The sequence below is a fragment of the Grosmannia clavigera genome, assembly GCF_000143105.1.
Source record: "Grosmannia clavigera kw1407 unplaced genomic scaffold GCSC_167, whole genome shotgun sequence".
NCBI classification, from domain to species: Eukaryota; Fungi; Ascomycota; class Sordariomycetes; order Ophiostomatales; family Ophiostomataceae; genus Leptographium; species Leptographium clavigerum.
The window spans coordinates 1,298,652-1,314,259 of record NW_014040772.1 but is presented as its reverse complement, the minus strand read 5'-3'; the positions used below and the strand labels follow the sequence as shown (position 1 = coordinate 1,314,259).

Genomic DNA, 15,608 nt, shown 5'->3' with positions numbered 1-15,608 from the left:
GTTAGCTGGTTGCAAAAGGCTGTGTGGTCATCACGAAACGGATCGCAGGTGTAAGAGACGAGGACGATGGTTTTGCCTAGGACTAGCAAGAGAAGATTGTAGGAGAATTGGCGAGGATCGGAAGCACGAGAAGATTGGGTCTGATGGCGATGACTCGAATTTGTGCTGGAAGGTCGAATGATCTTCTGCCCAAAACAGGCTGGCCGGTGGTGGATGTAAATTGAGCAGGCACCCCGTCCTAACTGTCCCTGGAAATTGCCGATCCCGGGAGATCATACAGCGCTACCTAGTCACAGAGCCTTGTTGTCGTCCCCCGCTCATACTCGTACCAGGTTGCGCGTAGCTAAAGAGTCGATCGTGCTGACCGCTCTGCTCCTGCTGGCTTTGCTCTTTGGTCGTGTCGTTGAAAATGGCTCAATACGCCCGTCGATGTGCTCATTGACCTTGCACTGCCAGGTTCTCTTCGTCGTTTCTCCAGAAGCACGATGTCTGTTGCGAATGGTTCCTGCGTGGCTCCTCTTGTGGATCTTCCCGTCTGGCTTCACATTTTTTCTCCTCTCTTGCTAGATTTTGTTCCCCACCAATCTCCCACGCATCTGCAAGTGCCTAGCTCGAAATGTTGGGAAAATCGATGCAACCTCTTTGATTGGAGGCAGGGGTAACAGACACAACATGGACCAAGACAAGGCAGTCATCGGGTGGAGAAAAAGCAAGCAGACAAGTGACTTACATGCAAACTGCTACTTGCATAAATGGTGTGAAGCACAGGAAGACCGTCAAGGGGCCGCCAGGTTCAGCAACGGTCCCATCAATATGTATAAATCCGGTATTAGACGAAGGCTTATGGAAGGCAGGCGAGTAGGCGGGCAGGAACAGAAGTCGTTAGAAGGAGGTCGAGGACAGTAACCCGAAAGGCGGGAGTCGAGTTGCGCAGATTCGTCTATTCGGCTTCCGCACCCCGTGCCCCGTGCCTCGTGCTCTAAGGCAATCAGCAGTGCACAGAGCCGTGCTGGGATTGGCCTCGGACCACAGTGATACGGCCAGCAGGGCGCATCCGCCAACCGAGCTGTGGGCTGATTTCCAGGCAATCCCGTCCCATAGACTCCTGACAAGCAGAATACAGTCCTCCTTCACTCATACGTCGACCCACAGCAGAACGGTGAGCTAGATGCGGCTGGTTCGTTTCGGAAGGGAGTCGCCGTTCCCGTGCTCCGCTGGCGAGGATGAGAATAGTCTTATCGCAAAAGGGGGACCAGGTGACCTGCGGCAGGCTGTGACAGGGTACGAGACAGAGAAAGGTCGTAGCCGAGTGGGTGCGGGCAGGGCGCCCATGTGCGGAGCTGCTGCTGCGTATGCGGAGACTCCGTCTGCTCGGGCGGCGTCTGTGGTGCTTGTCGTTTTGGTGATGGAATTTTTCGGTGGTTGAAAGCACGGAAAGGCACAATTGCCATAGAAATGGAAGATAGTAGGTTACGCAATACAGAGATAGCAGTAGCTGCACCAATTCGGTCTTTCGGGACCGTATGATAAGACCCAATGTTCTCCACTCCCAGGTGCTAGTGTGCTAAAATGAGCACCTTCTATCCGCTATTGGAAGCATTCGAGACGTGAGACGTGTATCGAGACTGACATGAGAGGAAGGGGCATGCTGCAACACGGGAAGATGCTTTGGTATACCCGGTTATTTCTTCCGTGGATAGCCGAGAGGTTCTCGAAATGAGAATTTTGCTGAGCTGCTTGTGTTCCCTTATGAACTGGTATCGCTTTCGTCGTTCTCAGCACATTACTGTATATACGACCCAGTTTGCAAACTTTTTGCAGACCGAAATTTGATTACAAGCATCGTATCATGCTAATTTAGCTTCACGATGCGATCAACACTCGTACGACGTAAGAATATACTCCGTAGAATGTGCTGCGCGCTGCCTCATATATAACAAGCTCCCCAAAAGTTCCACAGAGGGGTAGGTCACATGACCTATCCACTGAGTCCCCGCCGTTTGAACACCCAGCCAACGGCAACGAGCTCTGTTTTGTCCTAACGAAGCTTCCAAAAAATTTAATATCAATACTCCGTCCATCGTTTGCACCTGGAAACAACCCCCGAAAAGGAACATCTGGCCCTGACCTTTTCACTTTCCACTCCCATACCGGTCATCCACCTTAGTACATCATACCCTCCCGAAATCAAAATGAGTCTTCAGATCGGAAATATCGTGCAGCTTCTCGACTCCACGATCGACCCACAGCAACACAGAAAAGGTATGTCCTTTGCGTTAACGTTTTCAGTTCGGTCTCAAGTGGGCTGTATTGTGGTTTCAGATGTGCTAATCGTCCATGTTCTCATAGCCGAGGCGGCATTACGCCAGGAGGAGAAGAAGCCCCAGTATTGCCTTTCCCTCCTTCAAATCGTCTCCTCCCAACCACTTCCACTCAAGACGCGCCTCGCCGCCGCACTTTGCTTCAAGAATTTCATCCGTCTAAACTATGTCGATGAAGAGGGGTCCTACAAGCTGCCTCAGGAGGAGGTCGGCACCATCAAGCAGGAGCTCGTGGGGCTCATGATTTCCTCACCACCAAACATCCAGACACAGCTCGGCGAAGCCATCAGCATCATTGCCGACTCCGACTTTTGGAAACGCTGGGATACGCTGATCGACGACCTCGTCAGTCGCTTGTCTGGGTCTGATCCCAAGGTCACAAACGGCGTCCTTGAAGTTGCCCACTCCATTTTTGTCCGATGGCGGCCACTTTTCCGATCCAACGAGCTGTTTGAGGAAGTCAACCATGTGCTGTCAACCTTTGGAGAGCCATTCATGCGCATGCTCAACGTGGTAGACCAACAGATCGATGCCAGCAAGGATAGTCCAGAGGTTCTGAAGACCTGGTTCGAAGCCCTGAGCCTGTTGATGAAGATTTTCTACGACCTGTCCTGCCAGGACCTGCCGCCTATCATCGAATCCAACCTCCAGCCAATCACTGCCCTCTTTCAGAAATACCTTTCCTATTCCAACCCAGCCCTGGCTGCCGATGACGACGACGATCCAACGGTAGTAGAGAACGTCAAAGCGGACGTCTGCGACGCACTGCAGCTGTACACGACTAAATACGACGACGATTTCGGCGCGCACACAGAGCCGTTTATCCGCTCTGTGTGGGACGTGCTGTCATCTACGGGTCCGGGGAAGAGATACGACACTCTTGTCAGCAAGGCTCTGCAATTTTTGACTGCCGTTGCCTCGTCCCCGCGTCACGCCGCAGCCTTTGACTCGGAAGAGACCCTGGGTCGCATTGTTGAGGCTGTTATCTTGCCAAATGTGGCGATTCGCGAATCTGACATTGAGATGTTCGAAGATGAGCCGATTGAGTTCATTCGCCGCGACTTGGAGGGGTCTGACACCGACTCGAGAAGACGGGCGGCAACGGACTTTTTGCGGAAACTGCTGGAGAAGTTCGAGATGCTCGTGACCAAGGTTGTGTTCCGTTACATTGACCACTACCTCACTCTGGGCAAGACGGATTGGAAGGCAAAGGACACAGCCATCTATCTGTTCCTGGCTATCGCCGCCAAGGGCGCCGTCACGGCAGCCCAAGGCGTGAAGACGGTCAACCAATATGTCGATGTCGTAGATTTTTTTCAGAAAAATGTGGCGCAGGACTTGCTCAATGGCTCCGACGCAGAGCCGATTGCCAAAGTCGACGCCATCAAGTACCTCCACAATTTCCGCAGCCAACTGACAAAGGAGCAATGGCAAGGTGCTTTCCAACCTCTGATTCAGAACCTCGCCTCGACGAACTACGTCGTGTACACATATGCGACCATTGCTGTGGAGCGGGTGCTGTTCCTCACCAACGATGCCGGCGTCCACCTGTTCGGACGTGCCGATATCGAGCCGCTTGCAAAGGATCTCTTGGATCATTTGTTCGGCTTGGTGGAGCGTGATACCGCCCCTGAGAAGCTGCAGGAGAACGAATTTCTCATGCGCTGTATCATGCGCGTTCTCATCGTCCTCAAGGAAGGAACTATACCCATTGCCGATGGTGTTCTTCTCCATTTGGCCAAGATCACTAAGACGATCATGCTGAACCCGAGTAACCCGCGTTTCTACTACTACCATTTCGAGGCCATAGGCGCTCTTGTACGGTATTGTGGCGACAGCGTGGGGACGAAGCTGGAGGAGCAACTCTGGGAGCCGTTTTCGTTCGTTCTTAGGGAGGACGTCACAGGTACGTCTTTCTTGTATTACGCTTTCTGTTCCTTTCGCATGATGTATAGTGAAACTGACTTCCAAAGAATTCGTACCTTACGTCTTCCAGATCCTCTCAGCGCTGCTTGAGGCAAGCCGAACAAAGGCTCTATCGGATCATTACAAAACTTTACTACCCATCGTCCTGGCACCGACAATTTGGGAAACAAGAGGAAATGTCCCTGCGTGCGCTCGATTCCTGGCTGCAATCTTGCCCAAGGTGGCAGATGCCATCGTGGCCGAAAATCAGATCGAGCCGGTCCTAGGCATATTTCAACGGCTCTCTGCCAGCAAGAAGACAGAACAGAACTCCATTGACATTCTTGAGGCCGTTGTAACCTCTCTTCCACCGTAAGTCACGAGTGCCCGCTACAAGTGCATGTTAAAAGGAGAGTATCTATGCTAACATTTTTCAAAGATCATCTTTGGACCCATTCTTCGGCACCATTTTGACCCTCTTGTTCACCAAGCTGCAGAACAACCCATCGGACTCGTTCAAGATTCGGTTCGCGCGGTTTTACCACTTGGTATCCGGCAAAGGTGTCGAAGCAGGCCTTGGTGCAGACTACTTTATTCAGCACGCAGAGGCACTCCAAGCCGGTGTCTTCACGCCAATCTACCTCACCATCATTCTGCAGACAACAGGCCAACTAGCACGGCCAGTGGACCGCAAGCTGGGAGTGATTTCCTACACAAAGACGCTGTGTGACAGCAAGGCATTTGCCGAGCGGTACCAAAAAGGCTGGGGCTTCACATGCAACCATTTGCTGGATCTGCTGAAGAACCCGCCCCAAGTGACAGGCGGTATCGGTGACGAGGTTGTCAACGAGGCAGATGTGGACGACATCGGGTTTGGGGTGGGATACACGCCGCTGAACACTTGCAAGCGAGGCCCCCGAGACGACTTCCCAGAAGTGGAAAACGTGCAGCAGTGGGTAGGCACATTCTTCAAGGAAGCAGACAAGCGGCACAATGGCACCATTGCCGGATTTGTGAACAGCCGGCTGCAGCCAGAGGCACAAGAAGCCCTCGCCCCCTATCTGTCATAGTCGAGTGCTTCAAGGGCATCGTGGCATGGCTAGGGTGAAATATGAAGAAACAGAAAAAATAATGAGGCAAATGGGTTAGCTGTCCATGTGGGCACAAGAGTTAGAAGATAGCAGCCAGCCTTCCAAAGTATGAGCTCAATACGATTTATACATGACAGACGAGTGACGTTGTGGATATTAGGTTCTGTTTTACGTGATAAATTGACAAATGTATTCGTGTTGGCTGGTTACTTTCCTGTGTCACACGGAGCCTAGATTTAATGTCATGAGCTTGTTGTACTCCGTGTACGGAGTGCCGTAGCAGATATTGCTAGACGTGTCTGTTTCGTTCTAAGCTCATAAATCTTCTCTACGACAATAGGATTTTTTATACAAAGAATCCCCTCTCTCCAGTCTATCACATAGTAGTAACCGCATTTGAGACGTTATTTCATTTACCCCGGTCGGCTGCTTAATCGGCCGGCTTCATACGATTCTTCTCGCCCTTCGTTGTCCGATTATGTAATATATGAGAGGTCGTATGCTCTATTTCTCACGGGACAAACCTGTAGCATCAACGCTCAACATCAGGAATATGCTGTACCGATCACCTGATATTTTACTTTGTAAAATGACTTTGAATAGCCTACATTTATCAAACAGAATTTCATAATGACAAATTGACAATGCATAGGGTGATGGACAACTGACTGTTAGCTAATGGCATACAGGAAACAACAATCACTTAGTACTCCGTACAGCTGGTATTTTTGGCAACCACCAGTAAACGACTGAAGTGGCGCTTTATTGATAAACAGCTTTATCGAACATGGCAATGATCTTCTTCCGCTCGGATATCTTGCGTGTACTCCGTACTCCGTATGGGGAGCCGTGATTCATCAGGATGCAGATTTTGAGACACACTAGACATCATAGTAGTAACGAAGCTGCAAGTCCGGCCCGAACTAATAGGAGAGATAAGGTGTCACTGGCCTGTACGGAGTACATAAGCACTTCTATACATCAGCTGCAGCCGTGGGTTCGGGTTTGGACATGTGCCGAACGTTGACCTACAGTAGCTCGCATCCAGCTGGTGCAAAAGTTCTAAGGTAAGGGTGTCTCTTTGTTTGCAAGGCCTCAAACAGGGATCAAACCGGGAAACTACAGATATATTTAGCCCGGTTATAGAATTGCATCTTGGCTAAGGCCTGATGGCGCAACAGTCCCTTTTCGGGGCCATCTTTCTCGTCTAAGTGGATTCTGATACAGGTTGGTAAGGTTTTCATGGGTGCAATGCATCCCACCCTTAGCACGCAACGGATATCCGAAGGCAGAGCAATAGCATCTAGTACTCGTGCCCGTAGATGGGAGATCGTATATGTGTCGTGTGATCTTATGATTTGCAGTCTGGGATGCCTGTTTTCGCCCTCCTTGCTCTGTATTACGCCATGGTGACAACAGCCAAACAGCATGTGGGGGCTTGACCTCCAGCCACTCGGCGGGAAGGTCAGGCTAAGCTTGGCGAGGCCAAAGCAGAAAGCATTGCGAAGCCGGGACCGGAGACAGTTCGGAACTCGGACAGGGGGGCATCTTGCTTCTTTCGCCTGTATTTCAACAGTCATGAGACAGTTCCAGTCCAAGCTCTACATAGTATTGAATGACGGGGGGCTATCATACGGGACTCGGATCGAGTCACGGCTCAAATTCGACGGATGTGCAACAAACTGATAGGGAAGAAGGGGGGGCAGCTGACCGTTGCGAGCCGTGGTCCAGTTCACGGAGTATAGAGATATGATGCAGTCTGTGTGGGGCGGATGCATCGGGTGATCGATGACTTGCACGCTCTGCAAGCCTGGAGCAGCATAATTCTTTTTAGTAATGCTCCGTAATCCTGCAAATTTATGTGTACCATGTACCTGTGCTTCCGCGTCCCCGCTGCGGCTGTATTCTAGTTGTATGGGAGGCAAAGCTGCGTTAGCTCTTGGGTCCTTCTGATTTTTTTTTCTGTTCGCGAAGCCGATCTCGCCTAACCTGGCTGAAGGGCACGGACAGAGCCATTGGCCCATCTAGCTAGCACGCGGCCTGAGCACTTGCAAGATCTCACCTAAGAAGTGCTCGTAACCGCTGGCAAAGTCTCGCTAGGACACTCTTTCTGCCAAGTGAATCCGGCGGGCTCAGACTAATACGACGTAAACATACTCGTGCAAGGAGCGAAAGTGGGCTCTTTTTGGTGGCGTACTTTGGGACTCTGTATCTCTATCGTAGGCTATGCAATGCATTGGAATCAAGAAAAGAGACATAGATCAGATACTCAGCAGAGAAGAGTACCGCCCCAGAAAGCTAAACGGCCGCTGGGATTCCTAGTCTAGTTCATGCAGTTTTGCTGCTTCTGCATTAGAGTGCCTTACGCACATAGCAGTGCATGCACTGATGCCGAAACCATAGCCGGTCGAGCCCTGGTCCGCATAGATCGAAAGCGCGTCGTGCGCCGAAGGATGACAAACCCCCGTCTGCTGCCGGCTGTTCCACAGGTGGATCGTGCGCTGATTGAGGGGAAATCGGTTGCAGGAACTGGTGAAGACGCATTGACCAGGCCGTCTCCATACGACGTACTAATCATTCTGCCCTGGACAACCTCGGCCGTATTCTAGAGAGGGCTCTAGGCCGTTCACAGTAGTGCGGTGTACGGAAAATTACGCCGCACCTCGTATCCTACCTTCCACAATCGGCCATGCATCTCGCTGTCATGACCGGATCGTTGAGCCGGGCAATCTGACAGCCCTCGTACGAGTATCTTACACACAGTACTGTAAGACGTCCCAACAGCCGTACGAAACCGCGGGACGTGCGAGCGCTGTCGCCCTAGAACGGGGCAAGACTCGCATATGTACGAATCTTTCGCGCATGGCTCGCTGCATCCCAACGGCTCTGCGAGCACGCATTCTTGCTGCAGCGTCGCAACCGGAGCCCAGCCTCGTGCTCATTCTCTCTTGCGTCTTGCTCTGCCCCTGCTTGCAGCATCGACCCCACCTCGATGCAGGTACTGGACAAGCGAAGTTGAAGGGGTAGGGGAACGACCAGGGAGCGTTAAAAAAAAGGGGGGCACAAAAGAGGCCCAAGCTTTGGGTGGACGGACTTGCCTGCACCACGGGTAATTACGAGCACTTTCGTATTTCTCTGTTGACCGCCGTACGACTGCGTGCAGCAGCGGTTCGTACGAGCTCGTCTAGCATTCGACCCTGGAACGATCTTGCGACTCGTCGGCCGCGAGCATCTGTCAGCCCGTTTGCACGGCAACCATGCTATCTGACTATCTGTACGGAGAATTCTGTCCGGTTCTTGATCTGTCCAGGGGTCCTGTAACTCCGAGCGGTCAAGCCCTGCATGCCGTCTCATGCCATACTGCATACTGACACAGGGGCAAAAAGAAAGAAAGAAAGGAGGACAGGAGACACGTTCCTGTTCTTGTTCTGTTGGCTCGCTCGCTCAGCCGCTTTCATTCGCTGCATTCGCTCTGCAGCCTGCATCTCTTTATTTTTGTCCTCTTTTCATGCTTGCCCCTTTCGTTCCATCGGCACGTTCTGATGACCATTGCCGTTTACGACGTACGAGTACTCCCTTCCGTGATTTACGCGTACTGTAGCATGGCGTCTTTACAGTGGATCTCTTCCTCTGCCTTCCTTGCCTTCCAGCGTCCAGGTGGGCAGGGCAGCCGATGACTACTCCGTACGTCGTATGTAACTGCTCAGCACATGTCTCGAATGCACACCGCCGTCCATCGCCGGCCTTCGCCCACAGAGACCTCGTTCCCTTGCCATATCGGGATTGGACACCTTGAATAGGAGAGGCAAGGCAGCAAAGTAGGACCTCAGTACTTCCTAGTTGGTGGCGTATTGGGTATAGACAGGAATGCACGGCCTCTGGGCGGGAGCTTCGGTAAGCTATAAAGCAATCCAGACGAGCGAGGCAAGGAGTTTCTTTTATTTTCTATCTCTGCCTCTCTTTCTCTTCTCCCTTTGGCGGTGGTAGCAACCGTTGCAGAGTTGCATCGACCGCTACGCATTCTAGCCCAATTTCCTTCTTTCCGACTTTGTTACCTGTCACTTTTCCATTCCCAGTCTTTCCACGCAGCGAGCTCGTATCTAAACTCCGTATGAGCACTCCAAATGGAGCACGGAGTACAGAGTAGAGTATTCCATACATATTCCAGGCTATCATGCGTACCTTTGTCTGCCACGCTATTAAAGACCGTCCTTTTTGCAGCGTGGCGGAGGATGCACCTCTTTCCGCCAGACCCAATCAATTTCGTCCAATCTGGTATGCTGTCTCCTATACGTACCGACGAACATCCCCACACACCTGCAGGCGCAAGTCCGTTCTTGGCTGGAGGTACAGGTACGTCGTAAAATACGAAAGATACGCTCTTTGTAATGCTCCTTCTCTCACCCCTGCCCGAGCTCCATACTACGGGTTCTTTTTTTTGGCTGTTTTGGCTGTGCGAGTACGAGCACAACCTCCGTGCAGAATACGACTACCCAGGCTATCAGCACGCCCCCTTATTTGGGCAGGGGCTCTTTCAGGTACCCGCCCTGTCCGCGAGTTATGTTGGCTGTGGACTGCCGATCTGCGGCGGGGGACTGAAAAAAAACTAGCCCGTGGAACGCAGCGATACAGACAACGTAGTCCGTAGACAGGTTAGGGAAACGAGCAGTCTGTGAGATACGGCGGAGCCCATTTAGTAAGGCGCCAAGAAGCCAAGAAATCCCGTTCTCATCGAAGGCTAGCGGTTCTTGGGACGGCCTTCTAGTGGCCAGCCGTGGCGAGCCGTGCCCAGTTAGCGGGTGAATCGTCTGTACTCGTACATGTGCAGTATCACATAAATATGTATGGAAGGCGCTGTACGGAGTAGTCGTAAGATATGAAAGCGAGCGACTGCCCGGCCGACCAGCCTGCCGCGTGCTACCGGCTGTCTCCTACAGAGGGCGCAGCGTGTCGTTTGGGCATGGGTCTTCAGCAATGCAACGCCTTAGCCTGCTGGAAGTTCGTGCTAGTGCCTGGAAGGCTTGTTTCATTATCTCCTCTGTCTGCATTTGCCTCCGGCGCTGTTACGGGTATTACAAATTAGCGTTTATTTTCTAAACTGCATGCTTTTAATATTCGTATTATTCACGTTTTTTATTACTTTCCGGCCCATGCTCGCTCACCTGGTTCCTCTACATACTCCGTAGTAGTCTCGGCATAGTATTTCTTTGCTTTTTTTCTTCTCTTGTCTGATCTCGTCGTTCCCTCTTTTTCCTTTTGCAATTCGTGGCCCTGTCCTCCGTATTCCACTTCCCACCTCCTTTTCCCTAGACTGCAGCTTTCCTTCTTTTCCTTCTTCATTTCCTTCTTCTTCTCCTTCCCTTCTCATGTTCCCTGAATTCGCTCTCGGCCGGACATGAGCTATCTCGACCGCTCCTAGCGAGGCGACCCGAATGGAGACGATATTGCTGCTGAGCGTCCAGTCTCTCCGCACAAACGCATCTGCTGCCACCGGAGTCTGAGGCCTTTTGCGTGTTGTGTTCTGCACTTCTCTTCGCCAAGCTCTTCCGACTGTGTTTTCCGAGTCTTGCTTTTGCAACATGCTCTCACCGCATAATATTTAATGTGCTCTCTTTCGTTCGTCTGAGATACTTTGGGTTTGCATTCTCTTTGTCGGCATACCTACAATGGAAGGCATTCTGTATATCCCACCAGATCGGGGGACCATCATAGGCCGGGCTCTGTGGAAAGCTCGTTATGTCGTTGTTGGTCCCCCCCGAGAAGCGAAGCAGAAGCCTAGCTCTTCTGCAGCCCAGTTCAAGCCTTCTGCCGGGCAGGCCCCTGCGCCACGAGCTACCACACCACACAGCCCACCAAACTTCTCACCCGAGTCGATGTTCATATCCATCTATAAGAACAAGGTGAGTTTTCGCCAGTTGCCGAGCTTGCCTGCAATCCCGGCACGGTAATCGTCATTGCTGACTAATGTGTCAAGGATGAATCGGAACCGTGCCAGCAGCTCGCCCTCAGCTCCATCACAGAGTGTCAGGTGCAGATGGTCACCCACCGAAAACAGGGCCCGATACTGCCGACGCTCGTTATCACCGTCTCGCCCGACCCCGTTGCCGAGAAGCTCCGCAAGCGCCGGTCCAGCCGCTCTGCTGGCTTTGCCTCCTCGAAAGACGCTACGCCCAACTGCATGTGGTTCCGTCCTGGCGACGATAACCACCATACCCACAAACACATACTACAGGAGTGGTGTCAGGTCATCCACTCGCTTTTACAGCAGCCGATTTCGGCCCCGTCCGCGTCAGGCACATCTTCTGTCGTGGCTGGGCCTACAGCTGTTCTGAGCCCTATCACACCTGCGACACCTACCTTTACGAACCCCTTCGCCTCTTCTGGCCTTCGGAGCCGTGAGATGTCCGATCCTACTCTTCAGCAGCAGCAGCTAGTGCACCGACCTGGAAGCGATACACATGCTGCCAGAATAAGTGGCCTGAGCCGCAAGGCGTCAAACCAGACCACCCAGACGTACTCGAGCCGCGAGCGTCCTGCGACGACAACTTCGGGATCTCCGAGTCTGAAGTCGCGCCGCAGTGACTTGTCACATGCCAGTTCCACCGTACCGTCACATCCTTCGTCTGCCTTTGTTGGCAGCAGTAATAGCGGCAACAGCTTTGCGCTTCCGATGTTCCAGCACCGTCCAGCCGAGCTGCCTTCTCCCGCCACGACCGTCGGTGAGTTTCAGGGCGACTTCGTGGAGGGCTGGGCGCCGGTCCAAGGTCGATCTTCAGCCGTGAGCTCGCCCATCCGTGGCCGCGAAAGCATCAGTTCGCAGACGCCGCATCCGTCAGTAACTGCACCGGCGTCGGCGGCAAACTGCAGCTCCCCAGCGCCCCGAGAGACAATTCTGGACCGTGCTTTTCAGATGCGCTTCATACCTGGCTATGACCGGGAAGTGCCGGGCGAGGAGAAGCTGAGCTCCCTGGCGCGCTTCGACGCACTCATGCGAGAGGCCGAAGAGAGAAGGCGGCTTAAGCAAGCAACGATAGTCGCGGATGCTCGTGCTCATGAAGTCGTACCGGCAGCTCGTCCTAATAATGTACTACAGAGTGGATGGGATGCAGACGAAGATGACGAAGACGAGAGCGACGAGGACGACGAGGACGAGGACGAGGACGACGATGAGGGAGACGACGACAGTGACGACGAAGCAGAGGGTGATGATGACGACGATGATGATGACAGCGACAACAACTCCTCGCGGGAGAGCTGGCTCAACGGAAACAGAAAGGTCGGACGAGAGCCGACGCAGCTGCATCCCCACAACCATCTTGACCCGGCGATCCAGATAGCACCTAAGGCGCTGAAAGCACTCGACTTCATCGCCAACCACCGCAGCGAGGCGCAGCAGGCCAGACAGATCACATCGCCGACATCCCCTATTGCCGGGTCCGCTCGAGCAAAAAATGCCTCATACCGGCGGCCGATGAGCCGCACTGGTCCGGCCGACTACGATGCGCAGGCACTCCAAATCTTGAACAGTGGGTATCATTCTTCTTCCGCGCAGCAGCAGCTCTCACGGCCACAGACCGGCTACGCTCGTGACCGCCCGACAGCAACTCAAAGAACACACAGTCAACCACAACTCGCGGCGCTGAACACCGGCAGCCATATAGGCCATCGACAGCACTCATTCCTGGCCGAACACCCGCCGTCGCCGTTGTCGCCGCCATCGTCACAGCGGCCGCCTGAGGCGTCGTCGGTGTCACCAACCCCGACGGCAAACGACATCCGGACAAAGCTGATGGGCGGAACAGTGTCGTTCTCGTCGCCTCTGCACCGGTCGGCCACTACGGCAGCCGCGACAACGTCCGCTGCTGGTGGACAACCCACCACTGTCACTTCTCCTGTCACTCCGGGAATGACGCAGTCGGCGACGAACAACAAGCGGCTGAGCTTCACCGACTTCACAAAGCGCATAACTACCAGCACCTCCAGCTTGCTATTGCTGCAGACGAACGCTAGTGCCACAGGCCTGGTGTCGGAGGCGGATGCTGCTAGAAGCGGAGAGGTCACGAATGCCCGAAGCTCGGAGAGGGGCAGCCTAGGCCAGGGTACAGTGCACACCCGCCATCACTCGATCTCCCAGGTGGTGTCGCCGCCGCCGCCACCACCACCACCACCGATTGGCGACCGTTGTGGCTGGCGCGGCAGCGTAGGGGTTCTCAATGGCGAAGGCGGCTTTTCGTAGGGGATGTGTCTGCCTGCAGACGCCACGATTTTTGATTTTGTTGTTTTTGCCATATCTGCACTATGCAGTGCCTTCTTGTATTGTCTTGATACCACTTGTTGTCATGCTGGCCTTGCAGTTACCTATTTCCTATTATAGTTCACGACACTGACGAATACGAAGACGGAGCTTGTATGTTTGGGGATGCCAAGTAAGATGCGATGCGGGATACTGGCGGGGGGAGGGAATCAGCCCGAGGAGATGACGAAATCGGGCGTTGACGGGGTAATTTACTGCATTGGATAGCTAGCTGACTAGATATTGGGAATGTTTTGTTGGTTCGGGGCAAATATTATACATACATGGCAACATGTTGTAGCATCACTCTCTACAATGGTCCAAGCACCACTCACAAGCGTTCAGTGGGATTGCAAGATATCTCACTTCTCGTTATCTGGGCAATCACACGTTGAGGCTGTCGGTCCGTGATATCCGTAGGTCTCCCAATGTTGGCACATGTTGAGCGTTGTTCTTTCACATGACCACGGTGGATATCAGTGGATAGTAATAGCTAATCTGCAAGCTTATGTGGCTATGAGTGCGCAAATTTGTGGCGTTGGGCCCGATGAGCGAAGGGTACGGAGTATACTCCGCGTATCGATGACAAAAACGAATAGGAGGCAAGGAAGTGTGGCATGTAGGACGATTGAAATAGCCGTACGCAGGTCATGTGCTGTGTGCGCTGACAGCATGTAAGAGTACGATACTGAATCATAGGTGTGATCTGGGCAGTCCTTGTAGCTGATTTTAGTGGCCCCGCTCTGGCAGCCGATAGATAACAGGTGCCGCCTGACGCTGTGGCTCATTCCCTCATTCCCTTGCCTGCTTAGGCAGAAGGCCCCAGACTCCAAATCCCGGCTGGTCCTCCAGCCAGTCTTCTCCACCCAGGTGATTTCTCTGTCCTCTGCCACCACGCACGCTCGTATACCAAGAACATCCAGGCCGAGGTCGACGCAGACGAACAGACCAGACATCCAGACCGGTGCGCAGGAAACAGGCGGCCCTCCATCGGACGACGAGCATAATTGACGAGAGACGACTACGACATCCGACAGTCGATAGATCTCCGATCCCCGATCCCGTGAGCAGGCCGCCCACAACGACGGCGACCCGACTTTGGCAGAACGAGATAGAGCGACCTGTCGACCCGCGGTTTCCCCTGGCGACAAGAGCGTTCCCGTCCAAGCCAGCTGACCGATGACGGACAGTCTTGCCAGCTGTGCACTGAAGGTGGTCCTTCCATTCTCTGCTTAGCTTGGGACAAGGGAGGAGACTGGATCTTTCCGTCTCTTGGACCTGCAGCACTTACTCGCAGACCTGCCATCTCTCTCTCTCCACGCCACCAGCCCTTCTCTCTCACGAGACCGACCAGCCTCGATCCCGGAACACCTGCTGGCCATCTGTTTTCGCTCCCGACTCTTCTTCCGTCACCAGCTTACTCACGGCCTTCTTTGTCTCCCAACGTCGTCTCCCTGCCATAAAAACACATCTTCGTTTGCACGGGAGGCTCTCTGGATCCTCCTTGTCGTTGTCCTCCCCCCTATCGACGACGTGGCTGAACCAATCCCCCGTCCTGCAACCCCCCTGTCCCCATCCGCACCACATCCGCCCCGCACATCTCCGGCCTCTGCTGCCTCCTCTGCCCTGACTACCCAGACCACCGAGACTGCCCAGTCTCTCCAGACGTTGACCGCGTCTACCGATTCGACACACGCTCGCCGGCCGAACGGAGCTCGCCCCACATCGTCCCCGTTTCCCGGAAGGCGACAGAGGCTGCTTGTGGAAGAAGAGGAAGACGAAGAAGCCGAGGAAGAGCGGGAACAGACAGAGGACGGCAAAGGACCCGGCGACGAGCAGCAGCCCGGTCAGGACCGACGGGGAGTCCACTTTCCGGCGTCGACAGCAGCCCGAGCGATAATTTCGGCTCCAGCTCCGAAAGCACTTGGCCGCCGTGGCCGGTCCGACAACGGATACCAGCCCCCTTCGAAGCGCATGCGCACCGACGACGACGACATG

The 15,608-nt window shown here is 53.7% G+C and overlaps 2 protein-coding genes across 2 annotated transcripts; both read left to right on the top strand.

The window, feature by feature from the left end:
- Positions 1–2,192: 2,192 nt before the first annotated feature.
- On the top strand, positions 2,193–5,296 carry CMQ_6117 (chromosome segregation protein; the record flags this gene model as incomplete). The annotated part of the gene is made up of 4 exons (XM_014315182.1): positions 2,193–2,262; positions 2,350–4,227; positions 4,295–4,598; positions 4,666–5,296. 4 exons carry the CDS (start codon positions 2,193–2,195, stop codon positions 5,294–5,296), a joined length of 2,883 nt encoding a protein of 960 aa, XP_014170657.1.
- Positions 5,297–10,983: 5,687 nt separating this feature from the next.
- On the top strand, positions 10,984–13,553 carry CMQ_6169 (uncharacterized protein; the record flags this gene model as incomplete). Its single annotated transcript, XM_014315234.1, has 3 exons — positions 10,984–11,217; positions 11,292–12,401; positions 12,651–13,553. 3 exons carry the CDS (start codon positions 10,984–10,986, stop codon positions 13,551–13,553), a joined length of 2,247 nt encoding a protein of 748 aa, XP_014170709.1.
- Positions 13,554–15,608: the final 2,055 nt, after the last annotated feature.